The 22188-nt window shown below is 39.0% G+C and overlaps 1 protein-coding gene across 1 annotated transcript; it reads right to left on the bottom strand.

Moving 5' to 3' along the window:
- Positions 1 to 1116: 1116 nt before the first annotated feature.
- LOC115257472 (WW domain-binding protein 2) lies at positions 1117 to 21239 on the bottom strand. Its single transcript, XM_029857084.2, has 6 exons — positions 20991 to 21239; positions 11110 to 11284; positions 10684 to 10818; positions 1792 to 2218; positions 1644 to 1729; positions 1117 to 1574 (listed from the first exon to the last, which is right to left on the bottom strand). The coding sequence occupies exons 1-6, from the start codon at positions 21044 to 21046 to the stop codon at positions 1530 to 1532; spliced, it is 924 nt and encodes a 307-aa protein (XP_029712944.1). The 5' UTR covers positions 21047 to 21239; the 3' UTR covers positions 1117 to 1529.
- Between the last annotated feature and the right edge of the window lie 949 nt (positions 21240 to 22188).

Raw genomic sequence — 22188 nt, 5'->3', positions numbered from 1 at the left:
CAAAAAAGATCGAGATCATATTGCGCATTGCGCAGTTAAAAGTGCGACGAGGAAGTGCGGAATCTCAAATAAAAGTGTGATTTGGTGTCAGATCGTTTCGGTGTCTTCACCGCACTTATTCTTTAGCTCATGATGAATAAGTGCGGTGAAGACACCGGAACGATTTGATGTAATATCGCACTTTTATTTAAGATTCCGCACTCTGTCGCAGTCCAGTTGACAATGCAATAAACTATATGATCTGTCATTATCTGCTACCAGTTGGGATAAGGAGTACCTAATTCGAGAATTCTCCTCTCTGCACGCTAACCCTCAGTTACCCAGATTGATGTCAAAGCGACCCAGACTGAGCAAAACTGCAGTTACTCTAAACTGAGTAAAGGCCCCTTTACTCAAATCTGGGTTACCGATGTTGGTGGCAAAATCTGGGTAAACGATACCCAGCTCCTCCGGGGCCTTGATTTTGTTAATTTATTTCCAAATTAGATTTTGATTAAAAAGCTCTCATTTGCCACGTGCTATTCACTGGAAAACAGTTCCCCGGAATAATTCCACTGTTTTCCCGTCATTTATCGGCATATTTTTCGCGAAAACATTCATAGCTTCCAGCGTTCTTCTGACCGCCGCCATATTCTCCAGGGAGGGTGCAGGCACGTCAAACTCGAACAAACTACGCCTACCTAACATGCATCGAGCGGGCCTTCCCAAACAACACAATGCGATTTCGCGGGCCAGGCCCATCGACAAAACAAACCGATTTCCAAGCAGGATTCGACCAGGCTTCTGGACGCGTTGCCAGTCACACTAACACACTCGCAAAAGATGAGCAGTAGGCCTACCTTGCCGCATGCGGGTCCCCTGATATTCTCAAGCCGAAAAGTGACAAAGTGCCGATTACCCAGATCTTTACCCAAATCCAGCGAATCTGAGCTTTCGGGTTACCCGGATTTTGACAACTGCTAGCAACATAAAAATCCGGGTCGAATCGACCCAGTCGATGGGTAGTTTCAGGTTAGCGTGTGGATCTGGTATTCACGGCATTGCTAAAGAAATTGCCACTTCCCGAGGTCAATATTTTTTTCTTTCGTTCTAAATCATCGAAGTAATTTAAAATGATTATGCTCAACAAATACGATACACGATCAAGTTTATTAAACGATCATGCAAATGTAATACAAGACTAAAAGATTTACAACATTCGTATAATAATTATAATTGGTAATGTATGTTAAGGTAAATATTTTTAGTTCATTCAATTCTTTCGAACGATCGGAGCAACAATCCTGTCGACATCCGTCGTTTTATGGTGCATTAACCAATCAAGCCTTCCTGCTTTTCTTACTTAATCCAGCTATTAAAACAAAAACTCCAAGGAGATGTGCCGAATATTCTATTCAAGAGTTATACTCAATCTCTTGGTAGGTTATGTTTAGGTACATTATAGGTTGCACTGGTGATTTTTATAAGCGGATTTGCAAAGCGCGGTTCTAGCGTACCATGTATGTAATGATGTAATAAAACTTCCAAAATTACTGATCCTTCTTGTTCAGAGAACTGTAACTTGGCGGAGGTTCCTGGAATACAAAGACCAATAAAAAGATTAGAAACTCTTTTCATATATTATATGACGGTAACATTCTTACGTAGTAGGCTGGTGGTGGAACATACGCCGTTTGCGGTTGATTTGGATCGTAGTATGCGCTTTGAGCGGCTTCAGCCTCTTTCGAATCTGTAGCGAAATAACGGTTGGTTACTTTAGCGTCTCTTAAGGCAATCTGACGTACAACCCACTTGCTGGAGGTGGTTGGGTAAAGCCCATGGCCCCAGCAGATGCCCCGGCAACTCCTGGCCCACCAGCAAAGCCATATCCAGGAGCGCCGTTCTGCATTGGATAGCCGGGCTGCTGAGGGGGATACGCGGAACCATTTTGGGGTGGATAAGCCTGTGGAGGATAACCTTGCGGGTAGCCTTGGGGTTGACCTTGCGGCGGTCCGGATATGATTCCGGGATACGGTGGCGGGCTGTCGTGCATGTAGATCGAGTTCGGCGCCGGTTGGTCTGGAAATACGGTTGTTGACGGGACCCATCCATAGTTGTACGGGTTTGGTGTGTAGGCAGGTGGAGGCGCTGCATACCAGCCGCCGCCTGGAGGTGTGTATGGTGGCGGAGGCGCAGTGCCTGCATTTCGCTGAGCCATGGCAGCCGCTCTCAACATAGCCTGGTCGATGTTGAATGTAGTTGTTCAATCGAAAAAGAAAGGGAAATTGAAATAATTACTTTTAGTATTGGATTAAACAGTAAAAATAAATAGATATGTAAATAATTCAGGAACTTCACACAGTACTTCGCTCATTGGGCATTGGATATTATAATTTATACAGTAAAAAAATGTGTTTCTGTAAAAAATAATACTTAATAGAAGTGCTGCCAGTTTTCCTAATCTCAGCGCCCCCTATACTTGTAAGCCCCTATAGGAATAAATTCGACCAGCACCTGTGCTGGAATTTTGGCAGACAATTTAAAGAGATTTCTTCAAAAATTTCCTTATGGATATCTGCAGGACTCCTCTCAGATCTATAACAAGCAATTTTTCCTTAAAATAACTTTCAGTGTTCCTCAAAAAGTAACACATGATTTTTTTCTTGGAATTAAGGAGCTATCCTAAAAAGTTTCTTGAGGTAGTTAGGGGAGATTCATTTATTACGTCCATCGTTTTTCTGGATTTCTAGACCCCCCTCCCCTCTCTGTCACGCTATTTTCCTATACCTAATACACGTACTGTCACACTTTCTTAAACCCCCCTCCCCCTAAAATGTTGGACGTAATTTTTGAACGTTCCCTTATCTCAGGCTATCTAAACATCCCAAAGGTTTTTGTCCAAGAATTGCTCCAAAAAATTTTCACGCATTTTTTGTCATTTTCGACAGGAATATGTCATGGAATTCTTGGAGGAATCCTTAAAAAAATTTCCGAAAGAATATCTGTAGGATTTTTAGAGACATTTCTCGATATTTTTTGTTAAACTCTAGGAAAAACAATTAAAGAAAACTCCAGTAAAATTTCTGTAAGATCCCAGGAAGAACCATCGAATGAATCTCCAGAGGAAAATCCAAAAATAAAACCCTGGGAAATTCTAGAAGAAATCCCAGCAGGGTGTTTTGAAAAACTTCCTAGAGAAATTCTTGGAGAAATTTTCCGGAAAAGCCTTGGGCGGAACTTACAGAAAAGAAAAAGTTTTCCTGAAGCAATTTGTGGACATATTTCTGAAGAAATTGTTGTATGATTATGAAAAAACGCCTATATGAGCTTTTGAAAAGATCCTTTGAGAAACCTAGAGACATTTCTACAAGAATTCCTGTAGAAATTCTTAGGAAACATTTCTGAATAAATTCCTCAAAGAATTCGTTGAGAAGTTGTTAGAGTTATCCTTCAAAGAAAATGCCGGAGGAATTTATGGGGAAATACATGGAGAAATATCCGGAGGAGATTCTGAAGAAATGAAATCCTGAAAGAGTTTCTGCAAGATTTTCTGGATGAATTCCTGTAGAAGTTCCACGCTGGAGAGAATTTTCAATAAAATTCTTAGAAAAATTGCTGAACAAATTTCTGGTGGACTTCCTGAACGAATTTCTGAAAAAATCTCTGGAAGATTTTTCGAAGAAAACACTGGAAGATTTTACGAAAGAATCTTTGAAAGAATCTCTGCAGTAATCTCTGTAGAAATTCATAAAGGAATCCCTGGAAGGGTTTCTATATCGATTCCGTAGAAGTATTTCTGAAATTATCCCTGGCGGACTTTTACAAGGAACTCATGGGAATGTACATGAAAGAATTCCTGGATATTGTATCTTTTACGAATCTCCGACAGCCTTTCGCTTCAGGCGAAATCAGAGTGGTTTGTTGTGAAAACAAGATCAGCTGGTGATTGCCGAACAATAAGAATGAACGTAAACATTGGCATGTATCAGGGACATTTCTTAAAGAAGAGGGACATCCCTGGAAGAATTTCTGAGGAAAACTTTGAAAGAATTCCTGAAGGAGTCTGTTGAAGACTTTTTAAAGAAATCCGTGGAGAAATTTGTGGAAAAATGCTGTTCTTTTGATTTTCTGAAAAAATCGCTGCATTTGTTGATTGATTGATTTGTTTTTATTAAAGAGACTTTCAGCCCTTGGCTGGTTCGTCTCTGACGCTGCATTTGTGATGAAATCCGAAGATGATTTCCTGAAAGAATTCTCGTACGGAGTTTTTAAAGAATTGATGGTGGACTTTCTGAGGAAACCCATGTAACGTAAGATTCCTCAAAGAATTTCTGAAAGTTGTTGGGAAATTTCGGAGAAATAACTAATGAAATATCCGAAATGTAGGAAACTCTAGAAATCTATAGATAAAATTAGTTATGGTTTTTTTTTATAGATACTTCAAAAGCACGTAGAGTCATTTCCGGGAAATTTTGTGGAGTAATCCATAGGTGCTCATCCTATTAGGAAATTAATTTTGTTTTTTTTTATCTCAAGAGCTGGTTACTCAATGAGTAACTTGGTGTAACCTCTATAACACCACTGCCAATAGATGCTTTTGCCTGTTGAGATGGGCATGTATTTTTTATCCATGGAAACTTCTTTACATATAATTTGTATAATTTCTGCAGTTAGTCTTAGTGGAAATCCTACAGGCATCCCGGGAGAAATCCGGTAGACACTCCAGAAGAAATCGCTGATGGAAAAATAGTAGAATTTTTGTAAAAAAAATCAATCAAATTTCACTTTTGGGTTAGTTTTTTGAAAAAAAACTTAAGTTGATTTTTGAAGATACCCCAGATAAAGCATGATGTAGAGATTCAATAAATTACTGAGCAAATTGTAGAAGAAACATAATTATTTGAATGAATTGCAATTAGAATCTAGGAATTCCTCGAGAAACCCTTCCAATAATCTGAGTAGGGAACCGTATGGGAGTATCTAACTGAATGTCTGGACAAAATCATGTAGTTACTGTAACAGAAATTATCACCTGGAAGAGAAGCGTCTTTCCTCCAGAATGTCTTCCCAATAGGATATTCTTCGGGCATCACTTCAGCATTTATTTGGTATGTTTTAACAGAAACTCTTCTACGTGATTTCTCCAGCCAAGTTCTTTTATTCTCGGATACTTTTTCAAAACGACGTATAATACACGCAAATCCTATGTTGATACGTCGTTTTGAAAAAGTATCCGAGTATTGTTAGTTCATGAATTTATCAGGTTATCTTAGACCAGTGGCTTCTTCAAAAACTACTGTAGGCATTTTTCAAAGATCTCTTCTGGTTCACATAGAAACACAATCTGGAGTTCCCTCAAGCATTTCTTTGTAAGTTTTCTAAAGATTGTTCGAGGGTTATCTCCAGGAGGTGATTCTCCAGCAACTATCCCAAAGATCAATTCCTATAGAAGCTTTTACACAGGTTCCTCGAAGAACTTCTTCTTCTGAAGAACTCAGCTAATTTTTATCGGAGTTACGCCAGCAACTCGAGTGCCTATAGGAGTGCAGTTGCCTTTAGAACCCTTTAATGATTTTCACTTAGAGTTTTAATTTTATTGATAAAACCCTGAAAATCTGCTTGAAAGGGTAACTGAATGCTTTCCTATAATCACAAACACTCTTTAGTTTCCTACAACCATTAGTTTGTTGCGGTAGTTTAGAAAATATTAGAGAGATCTCTCCAGAAATTGTCAAGGAAATTTTAATTGAAATGTTTGGAGAAATTCTGGAAGGAGAGGAGAACCTAAAGAAAATTTAAAGAATCGGTGATAAGAAGTCTGTAGAGAACATATTGAAGTAAACTCGTGATGAAAAACACTAAAGTAAAGTAAACAATGTTTCTGTTCTATTCATGAATGTCAAAGCGATTCAACATGGTAATTTCCACTTGACTTGATTAGCCCATAAAAATTTTGAAATTTTTATTTGCAAGGTGCTGCTACGGTTACACCGGCTGAACCGTTGGAGTCTGACGGCACACACTGAAGTCATTTGGAACAGTGGAACAGATTTCGATATTTTTTAAATTATTTTTCCTAGAGCAAAAGACATTGTGAGAAAACGAAACACAAACAACTACACTTTCTAGTCCTTAAAAAAGGTCCAATAAGTACCGAAACGTTGGATCAAGAAAACATATAGGGTCTGGGACCATTTGGGTAGGAGCACCTATTTTGGGCTCTTGCTGCTGTATCTCAGTCAATTTTGAACCGATTGACTTTATTTTTGAGACACGATCAGATACGCACAGTATCTTGCCATGTACAAAAATTCAAATCAATCGGTATGAAATTGACTGAGTTATAGCAGCAAGTACCCAAAATAGGTGCTCCTGCCCAAATGGTCCCAGACCCTAGTTGTTTTGAGTCTCCCATAAGACTGAAAAGCCGGCAACATAACTTAAGACAATATTTTTTTTTATTCTTCAATCATTTACAGCTCTTTTGTCCACTAGGGCACTGCGTGGGCGATTCCAATTGGAAGTTGTACTTACAATTTGTACAGCGCCTTAATGTATTCTATTCTAATTCTGCGATGCGTAAACTTTGCAGCCTCCCGTGGTATGGTAGTTCGAAGCACCTTCTTCCCCCGCAAAGATATCCACAAAGCCACCTGGAGATCACCCGACCATCAAACAGAAAACCAAATCGACCACGTTCTAATCGACGGTAAATTCTTCTCAGATATAACCAACGTCCGCACATACCGCAGTGCGAATATAGATTCGGATCACTACTTAGTCACTGTATGCATGCGCTCAAAACTTTCGACAGTTATCACCACGCGTCGAAGTCGAACGCCGCGGCTCAACATCGAGCAACTTCGTAACGTAGAAGTGGCTCGACTACGCGCAGCAGTTAGCAGTGGCCCTACCAACGGAAGAGCAGCTTGGCGCAGCTACACTTGAAGATGGCTGGAGGGACATCCGATCCGCTATAGGTAGTACCTCGGCTACAGTACTAGGCTTCGCGACTCCGAATCACAGAAACGACTGTTACGACGGCGAATGTGAACAGTTGAAAAACGAGAAGAATGCAGCATGGGCGAGAATGCTGCAACGAGCAAATGAGGCACGTTACAAACAGGCGCGGAACAGGCAGAACTCAGTCTTCCGGATGAAGGAGCGCCAGCAGAAAGAACGAGATCGCGAAGCGATGGAAGAGCTGCACCGCGCTAAGGACACACGAAAGTTCTACGAGAAGCTGAACCGCTCGCGCAGAGGCTTTGTGCCACAAGCCGACATGTGCCGAGATAATCACGGGAATATTCTCACGAGCCAGCGTGAGGTGGTCGAGAAGTGGCGGCAGCATTACGATGAGCACCTCAATGGCGACGTTGCAAGTACCGAAGGTGGCGTGGTAACAGATCTAGGAGTATGTGCACAGGACGAAAGACTTCCGGCCCCCGACCTTCAAGAGATTGAGGAGGAGGTTGGCCGGTTGAAAAACAACAAAGCCGCTGGAGCAGATCAATTACCAAGCGAGCTTCTAAAATACGGTGGAGAAGCACTGGTGAGAGCACTACACTGGGTCATTACCAAGATTTGGGAGGAGGAAGTATTACCGGAGGAATGGATGGAAGGTATCGTGTGTCCCATCTATAAAAAGGGCGACAAGTTGGATTGCGGGAACTACCGCGCGATCACACTACTGAGCGCTGCCTACAAGATACTCTCTCAAATTTTATGCCGCCGTCTATCACCGATTGCAAGAGAGTTCGTGGGGCAATATCAGGCTGGATTTATGGGTGAACGCGCTACAACGGACCAGATGTTCGCCATCCACCAGGTGTTGCAGAAATGCCGTGAATACAACGTGCCCACACATCACTTGTTCATTGATTTCAAATCGGCGTATGATACAATCGATCGAGAACAGCTATGGCAGATTATGCACGAATACGGATTCCCGGATAAACTGATACGGTTGATCAAGGCGACGATGGATCGAGTGATGTGCGTAGTTCGAGTATCAGGGACACTCTCGAGTCCCTTCGAATCTCGCAGAGGGTTACGGCAAGGTGATGGTCTTTCGTGCTTGCTGTTCAACATTGCTTTGGAGGGTGTAATAAGAAGAGCGGGGATAAACACGAGTGGGACGATTTTCACGAAGTCCGTTCAGCTGCTTGGTTTCGCCGATGATATTGATATTATTGCTCGTAAATTTGAGACGATGGCGGAAACGTACATCCGACTAAAGAGTGAAGTCAGGCGAATCGGATTAGTCATTAATGTGTCGAAGACAAAGTACATGATGGCAAAGGGCTCCAGGGAGGAATCACCGCGCCCGCCACCCCGAATTCATATCGACGGTGATGAAATCGAGGCGGTTGAAGAATTCTTGTACTTGGGCTCACTGGTGACCGACGACAACGACACCAGCAGAGAAATTCAGAGGCGCATTGTGGCAGGAAATCGTGCCTACTTTGGACTCCGCAGAACTCTACGATCGAATAAAGTTCGCCGTAACACGAAGTTAACCATCTACAAAACGTTGATTAGACCGGTCGTCCTCTATGGGCACGAAACATAAACCCTAGTGTTGCGTACCATCTATGGCGGAGTGCAGATGGAAGACGGGACTTGGAGAAGGCGAATGCACCACAAGCTGCATCAGCTGCTGGGAGAACCAACCATCGTCCATACCGCCAAAATCGGGAGGCTACGGTGGGCGGGTCACGTCATCAGGATGTCGGATAGCAACCCGACTAAAATGGTTCTCGAGAGTCATCCGACCGGTACAAGAAGACGTGGAGCGCAGCGAGCTAGGTGGGTCGACCAAGTGGAAGACGATCTGCGGACCCTACGCAGAGTGCGGAACTGGAGACAAACAGCCATGGACCGAGTGGAATGGAGGCGGCTACTATGTACAGCAGAGGCCACCCCGGCCTTAGCTTGACCGGTAAGGTAGTAAGTCTAATTCTGCTATATCCAACTGGTTTCCGTTGCGCTGCTTTCACTTTCTACCCTATCATGGTAGAATGATGAGCACGAGGAAGCTGATGTGTGGCTGTCGGTTGTTCCTGTTTCCAGTCCGATTGAGGGTCCATTATGAGTTGCTGATTCGCCAATGTTCAAGTATCCGGGTTCGTTTGAGCCATGGGGCTCAGAAGAGGGTAACTGTCAGCTGCTCTCAGGGGGAAAGAACAACTGACGAAAGTGCCGGGGCTGGGATCGAACCCATGATCATCCGCTTATGAAGCAAACGTGTAGCCACTACGCCACGAGCCCTGGCTAAGACAATAAAGTCATACCGATGAGTTATCGGTAGACAGTGCCCGAAGCTCAAAAATAATTCATCTGCCACTTTGACATATCTACATACATGTGCAAAACAAAATGTGCATGAGATGTTCATCCAATACCATCCAGAAGAGATTTAAATTGTTTAGTTTAGTTCTGTGCCATCAGGCGACGGAAGTAGTCAAGTAGCTCCGTAACTCGGAGAACAGAAGCGCTCTTCTAGCGAATTGAGTGACCCCCCCCCCCCCTAAAAACTGTCAAAACAAAGTTATAATGAAAACTTCTCATAATGACATATATTCTACCACTGTCAATTGCGAATACATGTTCACACTAACATCATTTAAAATTTAAATGTGTATCTCACCTCAAGTTGGATTAATCTTGTAAATGTCACTTTTTAAAAGGGTTATTTATGATATACCAAACAACTTTTTCGAAGGCACTATGACTCTAAAATCAAGATTTTAGGTTCAACATGCAGTTGCATGTTACGAAATGGAAAATTTAAATTGATGTTAAATTTTCGTCAAACTTGGTTGGAAATTAAAAAAAATGGTCAAAAATTTGAATGCGCCTAATACGTTAATGACGAAAATGTTGAATTTAGTGTAGCTTTTTCTGGTTAATCAGAACATTTTACTGTTTACTGTAAAACTATTTTGCAGGGGTCCTATTTTGCACAGCTTTCACTATAACTCAGTCAATTTTATACCAATCGTCTCGACTTAATAAAAAATTCAAGTCAATTGGTATGGAATTGATATAATATACTATCGAGAACCAGGAAGTCCACACCGGACTTCTAGAAGACCACGACTGGAAGCTGAACCTGATCCTGATAATCTCAACAATACAACTGCTCATCGGCATCCTCACTATCCTAAGGAAACAATGGAAGAAAACCGCAAAGAAAGCTGCAAAATCTGTAGCAGCCCTCGATGTCTAGACAGAAATCTCCAACCACGGAAACAAATGGAACATGGAACCTTTTAAAAAGTGTTAGAATTAAGAAGTGAACAAATAATTAGAATAAATTGTATTTAACATGAAATCAACGACCGGAATGACCAAATGGTTAAACGGTCTCTAATAAATATACATACATACATACATACTATTAGATACTATTGGCGGAAAGTGCCCGAAATAAGATCCTCTGACCAAACAAACCCACACTCTAGTTCACTTTCCGGAATCTAAATCACAAAATATTTTAATTTTTTAGGTTTTCCATCCACCAGCATTCAACAACTTCTACCATAGAAGATCTCGCTTCATTGACCTTGACACTATATTGAAAACCAGTACGTCACCAATGCATAATTCACTAGTTCACGCGACCTGCATTCGGCAAAGGTCAGCTGTAATGATATGTAAGCCCTTACACCGGTATCGCTATATAGATCTTGGTTCACTCACCTGTCCGTAGTCAATGGCTCCGCCGTGCTTGAAAACGAGCTTAAACTTAGCTTCGCCAGTCCAGTTACCATTCTCCTGCGCTCGCACCTTGCCTTTGATGTAGTTCGCGCCGAACACTGGCTGCTCGAGCTGGACCTAATGGAGAAAATGCACACAAAAGCGAGAAGATCAGTCGAAAACGATATGATTTGGTCGCCCGGCAGCCTTCAGATTCGCCTTGTGCTTGTGCATATCATAAGAAAAGATATATTTACTGCGCGTTGACACCATGCAACGCAACAATGCCTTTAGCCTTAATCTCGACTTCGTCACCAAACTTCGGGGGGTGTATGATACGCACCAAGCAGAAGAAACAAGACATAGACCGACGGATAGAGAGCAACGGCGAAAACTGAAACGCAACGTAAAACCGATTGATATACTTACATCATTTAGTGTGACGAAGGGAAAACTGAACGACTGCATCGGATCGCTGTCTTTTTTGTTGTTGAAAATCATGCGGTGCGTCGTAAGATATACGCGACCTTGCTTGGTGCCCTTGAAGGCCGGGGCGTCCTGACCGCTGAACTCCATGGTGACATTGTCACAGAAGATCAGGATGCTGAAAAAAGATAACCAGCATTGAATTGAGCGTGTAAATAGTAAATCTGCTACACTCAATAAATAATTGTCTGATTTGTAGAGTAATGAACGTGCAAAAAAGCACATAAATCATTTATCTATAGGGATTCACGAGTTCTTTATGAAGAGCTTCAAATAACATGTCAGTAGCAGCGTAACATGATATCCTTTTTAAAATAAATAAAATAAATGTAAAATTTGTATAAATAACAATTAATATGTGTATGATATTTTCAGGAAATATGTATAGCTATTTTTGGAACTGATGAGAATTGTTTAACTCTTGTGTCACAGACAAACAGACGTAACACTCTGATAATTCACATCGTACACCAATTTAACGGTCTTTTTCAAAATTTGATAGTTGGCCAACTGCCCAACCGTAGCGCTCGCATCGTTTTTGTTCGAGTTTGACGTTTGCTCACTACCGCCACCTAGTTGGTGATCGGCCAAACATAGGCCTTTTAGCATTGGGCGAATATGTTTCCGTGACTAAGATTTGATTCGAAAAACGTTCGAAGTGTTACGTCTGTTTGTCTGTGCTTGTGTGTTTCATAAAAGATCTAGTTTTTTGATAATACAAAATACCTACAAAAACTGGCGATAGTTTTGAGAGTTTGTGTTATTATCATCGGATTGACGGAATTCGTCTTAATTTTTGCGTGATTTACGAGTAGATTTTGCTAATATTGCTACTGGATGTCCGAGAGATGCAAGTGGAAGTCAACAATTTCGTCTCAAGAGTACTGGAATTTGTATAATTTAATGAGATTGTTTCTGTATATCGTTTTAGTACCTAAACCACAGACAAACAGACGTAACACCTTGAACGATTTTCATTTAAATCCATCGCCCAGTTCACACTCCCATCACCTGGTGGAAAAGTTGCACGAATCACTGTGTTGTGCAATATCGTCAACAGAAGGCGCTAGCTTGAAACGTCAAACGCATAGAAAAACGATGCGCGCGCCTCTGGTTGTGAAAGCCACAACTATGAAAATTTAAAATGATCGTTAAAAGCGTGGTCGATGGAAATTTCGCAAGTGTTACGTCTGTTTGTCTGTGCCTAAACGCTGACCAATCGTATCCCTTGGACTTTACCCTTCCTCTAACAACAACACTGTCCATAAACTACGTTGACTCATGTTTTAGTCTAGTTCTTTCAAAAACTTAAGTGTTTATTTTATTTCACGGACCTCATTTTTAATTTAGTGATTGTTTTGCTGGAATAATCTGAAGGAAATGTCAATTTCAATCACAAACTTTTGCGTACTGTGGTTATAGTGCAAAACCTAGGCACTTTGAAAAACAACATGGGACTGACATGCGAAGAGGGGCAGTATATGTGTGTGTAATAACAGACCAGTATTAAAAAACAAATGATCATAGGGTGATTCAGGTAATTTGGACAGACCGTTACGCGTATATATTTTGGACACTTCCATTTGAATTTGCCATATATGTCCAAAATATTTACGCGTAACGGTCTGTCCAAAGTACATGAATTCTCCTACGTTCAGGGAAAATGAATTGCAACAGAATCTGAACCCTGTTAAAGGGATGTTGGCCATACATGTCATTATTAATACTTCGGGAATTCCTAGAAGAATACATCCCGGAATTCCATCAGTGAGCTTAGATTTTTTTTCTAAGAATTGCGTTGAAAAATTCTTTAACAAATCATTCAGGAATTGCACTAAGTAATCCTTCAGGAATTCTTTCTAATATAGCGTTTTCTGCAAGAAATCTTTCTTAGAGAATAATTTGTCTTCAAGAATAAATGCAAAGATGTCATTCAGTATTTCTCTAAGCACTCCTTCAGGAGTTTATTCTTACAGTATTGTCTCCGAGAGTGCATAGGGCCCATATAGCCGAGGCGGTAAACGCACGGGTATTCAGCATGACCATGCTGAGGGTGACGGATTCGATTCCCGGTCGGTCCAGGATCTTTTCGTAAAGGAAATTTCCTTGACTTTCTTGGGCATAGAGTATCTTCGTGCCTGCCACACGATATACGCATGCAAAATGGTCATTGGCAGAGGAAGCTCTCAGTTAACACTTATGTGGCCGGCAGGGTACCCGGGTACCTTTTTCAATTTCAAATCTCGATATTTTAATGGTTGTTGAGACTAGGATGTTGGAACTCTGTTAGATCTTAGAACTCGTGAATATACATCTATTAATGGGGTTGACCGAATTTTAAAGTGTGGAGGGGCAGGGGGAGGGGCTCCTGCATTTTTTTATTACGTGGAAGGCCGGCAGGGTACCCGGGTACCCACGAAATTGAAATGATCATATCTCCGTCAATTTTTCATAGATTTTGGAAATTTTTAGCTCATTCAACTCAGAAACTCATCATCTATCGGGGAAATATTTGGTTAGACCGATCTAATCACCGTGGTTTTCGGAAAATCCATATTTTTGGGAGCATGTCCCTCTACCTATTGAAACCCACATTGTTAAGGCTAGGATATCTTAAAGTGTTAATGGTCAACCGTGGCCCCACGAGAAGCGTGTTCCGAAATCACAGTTTCAAAGTCAACACGTTTTATGATTCCAGGCCAGTCAGATACAATATGCCAAAGCAATTTTACGATGCTTGGTACCGAAATTGCTACTAACCTACCGAAAATCCCGTATATTGTATTGCATAAAAACATGGATCCGTAAATCCGGATTTCCCGGTACCCAAGGTGATCGGACCGGTCCAACCAAATACGATCTCGATAGATAATGAGTTTCTGAGTTGAATGAGGCAAAAACTTTTAAAATCGGTGGAAAAATCGCTGAGATATGATCATTTCCATTTCGTGGGTACCCGGGTACCCTGCCGGCCTTCTACGGATGTTTTTTTTGCTGGCCACACTACGGTTAATAACTGTGGAAGTGCTCATAGATCACTGAGAAGCAGGCTTTGTCCCAATGAGGACGTTACGCCAAGAAGCGAGCGAGCGAGCGAGTGGTCTCAAAAGTACTTCAAAAGATTCTTGCGAAGGCTTCGTCAAAATATTTGTCTCGAAAAACTTGATCAAGAAATCCACCAAGGATTTCTCTGAGGATTCATCTAAAAGATTGTCCAAAGAATTCTTTAAGACATTCACGAAAGAATCAGGGAAGTGAAACCATCTGGGCAGGGTTCCTATTATGGGCACTTTTCTGCTCTAACTCAGCCAATTTTTAACCAATTAACACAATTTTTGGAACGCTGTGAGACACGTCAATTGGTTTGCATTTGACAGAGTTATAGCAAAAAGTGCTCAAAATATCGGCCACTGCACAAGTGACTCGCTACCCTACTACAAAAAATATCCAATGATTCCTTTGGATACAGATATTTTTCCAAGAATGCACCGAAAATCTGCCTCAGGAAGAGTAGTCCTTCTTGAATTTCTTCAAATATTCCTCCAGGGTTGCTTTCAGGAGTTCCTCAAAATATTCCTGTAATGGTTTTTCCTCGGAAGTCCAGAATTTCTCCAAAGATTTTTTAGGGATTTATCAACCATTCCCTCACATAACTCTTTCAGAGATTTCTCCGAGGACTTATCTTGGCATTTCTTCAAGCATTCATCACTCATCTTGGCGTTTTTAAGATTTTGGCTTTTAAAGATTTTTCAAGATTTTTCAAGATTTTTTTCCAAGAATTCCTTCAGAAATTCCTACAAGAATTACTGCAACAAATGCTTCGAAAAACTTCTTCAATGATTCTTGAAGGAGTTTTTCTAAAGTTTTCATTTTAGATACATCCTAGAGTTCTTCCAGGAAATTTTAAAAGGATCAATTGAATAATAATTCAAGAATTTATCCAGGAATCCTTTAGTTCCTCTAAGTTCCTCTAAGAAAATCTATAGGAAACACTCCTTCTGGACCTTCTGGAATTCAAAATCCATCCGTCTAGATTCCTTCAGGAATTTTTGCTATCAATCCTCTAGAAACTCTTTTAAAAGTTTATATTGCGATTTTTGATAGGGCTCCTTCAAAATTTTTTTAAGAAACCTTTGAAAAATCATTCTTCCAAATTTTCATCAAGCATCTTTAGAACTTCCCCAAGTCAAGAACTACTCCAGAATATATTAATCGGCCATTTCAGTTTGAACACAATATCAAGGAAAGTTTCTTCTAGCTCTTATAGCAGACATTCAAACGAAACAAATAAAACCAACTTTGTTGATGTTTCTTGCAATAATTAGGAAATAGGGCTCTGTTAGCCAGAGGATTGAAAATTGAAATTGCACAAAAAGGTAAAAAAATGTAGCATAGTGGAAAGAAAAAAAAATCTCGCAATCAACTATTTTATTTCTTGTTTGTGTTGATAAGCAAAAGTGAAACATTTGATTATGAACCATCATTGCAAGCCTTCTTAATATCAATTTCAATCAATTCTTAATATCAAGAATTTCTCAACAACACCAGTAGCAACCAACGTTAAGTTACTGCAACCGTTTTTTTTTGTATGACGAGCGTTGCCATCTGGTGGATCGAATGAGCTAAAGAAATAAATTAGTTGAAATTAAATGTGTTCAGGAACGCTAAAAAACAAGGCGTTAGAAAACCTAAAAAATAAGAAACTTGTTCTCAAACAAAAAAAAAGTCGCGGAAATGGCTAACATAATTTCTTCAATAATACTTCACGTAATTCCTTATAATACTTCAAGCTAAGACCGCTCAGCACTAAAGTGCATAATTTCCAGACTACACCAAAAATGTGTAACACTTACACATTCACAAAATCAGCTCCTGCGTCTGCAAAATCGTGAAATTCGCAAAAATGTTTGAACGGCAATCTAGCTAGGTTTACTAGTGACCTTGGAAAACAAAAAAATATTGACATTTCGTATTTAGAAGAGTGTACGAGCTGTTTTTGTGAATGTGTAACTGTTACACATTTTTGGTATGGTCTGGAACTTATGCACTTATGAGTAGGGATTACACATTCTAGGCGCTGAGTGGTTTTAGCGTGTTCTAGCTTAGCTTGTGAAAAAGCCCTAGGTGCTTTTTGTAAACATACTTGTTTAGATCACGCACCGCCACTATAAAGAACACATACTGCGGTATTTGTTAATAGGTGTGCGTGGGTTGGTCGAGATGAGACCTGCCGTAACCAAAACATGTTTGTCTAATAAAACGGTCTTGGGTCCTGTTCACATGTTATGCTAGATTTCATAAAGTTTTTTTGTGGTAATCTTACAGGAATATCATCAAAGGCACCTAATGATCGCAGAAATTCATCGAAGATATTTTTTCATGATAACTCTTGCAAGATTCCTTCTTGGAGAAATCTCTAAAATAATCCTTGGAGAAGTTCGTAAAGGTTTATCTGAAGGATATTCCTTAAAAGACTTTATGAAGAAATCTGTAGAAATATTCCGGAAAGAATGCTTGAAGAAATTCTTAAATAACATTCTTGAAGAAATTCCTAATTCATGAATTTTTGAAGTTATTTCTAAAGAAATGCTTGAAAGAGTTCTGTAGGAAATCTTAGAGGAATTTTTGTAGAAGTCCTTGAAGTTGCTGCTAGATAAATCGGAAAAGATATTCCCGAAGGAATATTCGGAAAAATCCTTCAAGCAAGTAATAATTTGTAAAATCGTTGGAATACATTGATTTCTCTTATTTTTTATGCGAGAGAAAAACAATAAGCGACTTACTTTTGTTATCAGGGTTTTCTGCCCATAGCTGCATAACAGTAACATTCGACAAAAGCAAGCATTGGAGAAAATTGAGCTCAAAGTTTGCAACTTGCACTAGTATGGAAAAGGATCTAAATTTCAAAAATTTGGCAAAAATTCAAAGTTAATTACTTCGCAATGAAATCTGCTACAGCTCTTCTTGTATGCTGTGCGAATAGTTCAAAAAAATATTTAAAAAAATATGATTGGTTGTACGCTATGAGGCCAGTGTGCATTCCCAGTGTGACTGTTATGAGGTTACATTCGTTAATATTTGTTAATGAGACGAAACGACTTGGTATATTTTTCACATTTTGTGGAACAAACTTGTAAAGTTCATTTGAATAAATGAAATTACTGATGATTTGGAGATGAGCCCCGGTATTAACTCAATATTGACAAAAACTGCAAATGTTACAAATATGCAGTTATGGGCAGTTTTGTCGTCATATGTTCAGATCTTAATTTTCAACAAAAATTTATGCTAGTGAAATGGGGGCCCTAAATTTCAGCTACTACGTTATTCTAAAGTTTACTCAATTAATATTCTGCCTCAGGTGATTACCAGGCGATAAAACAATTATCAGTTGCAGTGCCATGGACACAGTGATGAGCAAGTTATCTTAGGGTTAGCTGGTAGGATAGTGGGCATGGCATAGCGATGGGTGTGACAACGGGTCAAGTAACAAATCAGTGTTATAAGCATTCTTTGAGTTCACCTGCTGCAGATTTTTCTTCCGTCGTTTTAGCTGGAGATAACTAAGCACTAGTAGAGCAGAAATCACCGTGGTCAAGGCACTGCATATAATCTTAGGAATTTAAATGTAAATAACACAGGAAAACAATAGCTTGAGCTTCATTGACCGCCCGTGGATGCTACTCCAATATCGCCAGACCAGTTACACTCACACAAGGAAGCAATGAGATATCTTCCGGTGACTAAGCCTGCATCTTCAGTATGTGAGTGTTGGTGGTCTTCTTACTTTTAGGCAACAATGGCACCTGCTACATCAGGTTGCAGGTCAATGTGGGGAAAGAGAATGAAATGGTGATTGCAATCGTTTGTATCCACATCAGACCGAATATACTTCTGCGTCTGCACAAATCCACGCAGATGTCGGAGTGTTGGTGGGATATGATTTGCAATGTGTTCGCACACTGGTGCGTAGATGCCAGGCGTAAAGTATAGATTAGTGCATTTATTACTCTGCAGATATTGCGAAACAGTTCGCTTGATTGCATAGCTCGTAGGGATTACAGTGACCCCACAATTTATGAATCGGCAAAAATGACCACAGTTTATGGATCACTCATTGATCAACATGGTGATTCATAATAGTGTACAAAATTAAGGTGATTCATCGGTGTGGGGTCACTGTATATGATAGATTGAAACTATGCTGAGAAAGTTGGACGGAAGGGAAACGATTTTTTCAACCCGTTTTGTTCTAGCGATGGCTATGAACATGTGAATGTACATACGTTGTACATACAGGGGATGGCCAAAATGTTTGGGATAGGCAACTTTTTTTCTCCCACAAAAAAAATCAACATGCTGTAACTTTTCATAGATTGAGTGCATCAAAAAATCTCAAATTTTGACTGTTTGTCAACCTATTATATGTGCATCATTGGTACAAATTTGGGCTCGATTGATTAATTTTTCGCGAAGTTAGAACCGTTCGCGTAAAACACTATTTTTTAGACAACTATTTTTTGAACTGTCATATCTCGGAAACCAGTGAACTGAATTGAATGAATTTTTTAACGTTATAAACAATATATTGATACTTGATACGACGTTATAAAATGTAATATTTTCTCACGGCGAATTAAGTTATATCGGGTTGAAATTTTTACCCATATTGAGGACAATAAGTAAAATTTACAATACCACACAAGACTTATTAAATGTGTTCTTCCTTGAATCTATATAGGCTCTAATATATCTGATTAGAGATAATTTGAGAGCAGAAGTGGAAAATCTTTGGATATCAATGCTAAAATTTATTGACATTGATGTAAAAAAATGCATTTTTTCGAGAAAAGTCCAAAAAGAGTCAATCCATGATAACTTTTTTCAACGTTTGAAAAGTACCTATGTTTTGATAGTTTGTGAAGCATTTACATATTGTTAGTCTACGTTCAAAATTTCATTCAATTCGGTTCACTGGTTTCCGAGATATGATAGCTCAAAAATGAGTTGTCTATAAAAAGGTGTTTTACCCGAACGGTTCTAACTTTGCGAAATATTAATCAATCGAGCCCAAATTTGTACCAATGATGCACATATAATAGGTTGACAAACAGTAAAAATTTGAGATTTTTTGATGCGCTCTGTGAAAAGTTATAGCATGTTGAACTTTTTTGTGAGAAAAAAAAAAGTTGCCTATCCCAAACATTTTGGCCATCCCCTGTATATGTAAGGGAAGAGGGAGAAAGTATATAGAAAGATACAAAGTAGGAGGAAATGGACAGGTCATGGATTGAACGACCCTCTGCATATGAATCAGAAGCGGTAGCCAGTAGACCACCAAGCCCGTGTAAATTTACAAATGAAAACAATATCTTATTAAAAGAAACTGGGAGCAACTTTCGTTACGCTTGCATACTTGGAGTATTCTGTGGGTCTGGCGATAATATTTAGAAATATGGTTTCAAAATACATATTTGTTTGGAATCATATGCACTATACCTAATTCTATTGAAAAGAATAGATGAAAAAATGATCAACTTCCTTCCAGATAACGGTACCAAAATGACTGTCTGTTAAACAAATAAATTTGATTTCACATTTGCAACAAAATATTTGTTAATTTACTCTACTTCCATGACTTAACCGTGTCCTAATGGGATGTTAGGGTCAATGTGACCCGCACAGGCTCGCTGTACGTACAATACGTTATCTTGGGGCCTCTACACAGTTAAACAAAGCAGAGAAATTTGATTATTCGTGAGAAAATATTTGTTAATTTATGCTACTGCCATGATTTAGCAGTATTCATGACTAAACATTGAGGTAATTGTCCTATCCAAATTATATATATCTGAGGCTGTCCAAAACATATATTCGGTGTCCAAAATGCAATTCTAACAGGCGATCTTTAAATTGCAATTTTCTCAGCCTAAAATGCTTTCGTTAAGGTTTTTGTCACCAGGAACGCAAGGTACAGTCATATTAGAAGCGTATTAGTAACTTTGCAAAATAATCAATTGCTTTCTAAGGAAGCTAGGGGTCGATTTTTTCAACGTTGTCTTCAGCCTGTCCAAAATACATGAATTGCCCAATATACCCAATAATCCATTTCTCCAAAACATATATTTAGCACCAAAATGCATTTCTTACAGACGATTTAAAATCTTGATTTTCTCAGCCTAAATTACTTTCATTCGGGTTTTTGTTGCAAAAAACGCAAATTAAAGTTATATTATAAGCGTATTAGTAACTTTTTAACTTTAATCTCTTGGGTTCTAAGGAAGTTATGCAACATTTTTTCCAACGTTGATCTAAGTCTGTCCAAAATACCTGATTTACTCTACACATCTGATAAAAACAGCAGGTTTTGAAAGAATGAGTAAGAAAATTGTGAAACATCATTTTTTTATCTACGGATTTATGCACCAACTCATGGTGCAGATTTTTCATAATTTTTTATTTAAATAAATTACTGATGAAGCACGAAGCGAACTTTCAAATAATGTATCACGGTAAACAAATATAAACAACGTCATTCTGTTAAGCTTTATAAACCTATACATATACAGACAGCTATGTTTGCCAGAGTTATAATCAGACTGATAAAATTCTCATCTACGTAACGGGTTTTGAGACAATGGATGCTACATTTTAGAACATTTTTGTACAGATTATTTTATTACCCTGTTGACTAACGATCAAAAACGTTTTTTAATAATCTATTTTGATGTTGATTAGCCTACAGAGCATGAAACAACCTAAACATTACGTGTACCATAACGAAGCAATATTCAATATCAAGTTCATTGAAAACATACACTTACCCTTCTCCGGCATGTATTAGCACTCCGTTATTCGCGTGAGCAGTATTAAGGGACATTTTGGGGGGTTATGGAAACTTAAATCACAAGGTTGAAATAGAACCGACAACACGAATAGTAAAACACAGCTTGAGCTCCCAACTATTCAGTAGTATTCCAGAATTTTTCTGCACTGAATGAGTCACCAGTGAAAACACAACACGAAATAATCGGAGTACGTCTCATCAGCTTTGTTTTGGTCATCTGACATAAATGGACGTCAGCCGAGTACACGACGATCCGAGAAGGCTGATTCGTGGAACAAATATTACACACTGCGAAACAAATTGAATGTCGAATGAGATAAATATTTAAAAGATTGTAAGATTAAGAATTTGTAAAAGTTTAAGTAAGAAAGAGTAAATAATTACACAAATTTATCATATTACTTGATGAATATATTGATTGCATATTTGAAACGAAGCTCATAGTCAAAGCTATAGCGGGTAGAAAGCGGCCTGAAGCTGGAAATATATTTTGCCACATTATAGGACAAAAAAATCCAATAAGATTATAGAAAGAATAACCCAACACAGATTGTAACGTAAACCTAAAACAAGCGGGGTCAAATTGATCTTCTATGTTTAATCATACTTTAAATAGATTCTTTAGAAATATCGTATAATATCTGATTCCAACATATCATAACATTAATTCCATCGTATTATAGTTTAGCTAATGCAACATAACTTTTATTTTACATCTGTCAAGTAATGAAGCGTTTAATCTACATTATGAAAGCATTGAAGCATTACGAGATTTTGACAGTTCTGTATAGTTCTATAGAGCCGTTGTTAAATGCTTCATTGCATTACCATGTTAAAAGCTTTATAGCAATCAATAATGCAAGCATTTATTACTTTATATGTGCCTTTACTAAAGCTTCCATCGTTGTAAACAGAAAAATATCGCTCAGTTCGAAAAAAAAACTGTAAAACACTTTTAGAAACAGAACCATTCAAAACAAACCAAAATGTTCATGGATTGCTGCGGAGCACTTAGATTATCATGATCTGATGTTGCTGTGTGAAAATTTATATTATGTATGGTTTTTTGGGTTTCTGGTTGGGACATGAAAATAATCAGATGCTGAGGGAACAAAAATTATGTGGGGTATCGGTTTCCTTGTTTAACCCGATTTCATAAAAGGAAGAATTGAAGC

Source organism: Aedes albopictus, chromosome 3, assembly GCF_035046485.1.
Source record: "Aedes albopictus strain Foshan chromosome 3, AalbF5, whole genome shotgun sequence".
In the NCBI taxonomy this organism is placed as follows: domain Eukaryota; kingdom Metazoa; phylum Arthropoda; class Insecta; order Diptera; family Culicidae; genus Aedes; species Aedes albopictus.
This window is presented reverse-complemented; position numbering and strand designations above follow the sequence as displayed.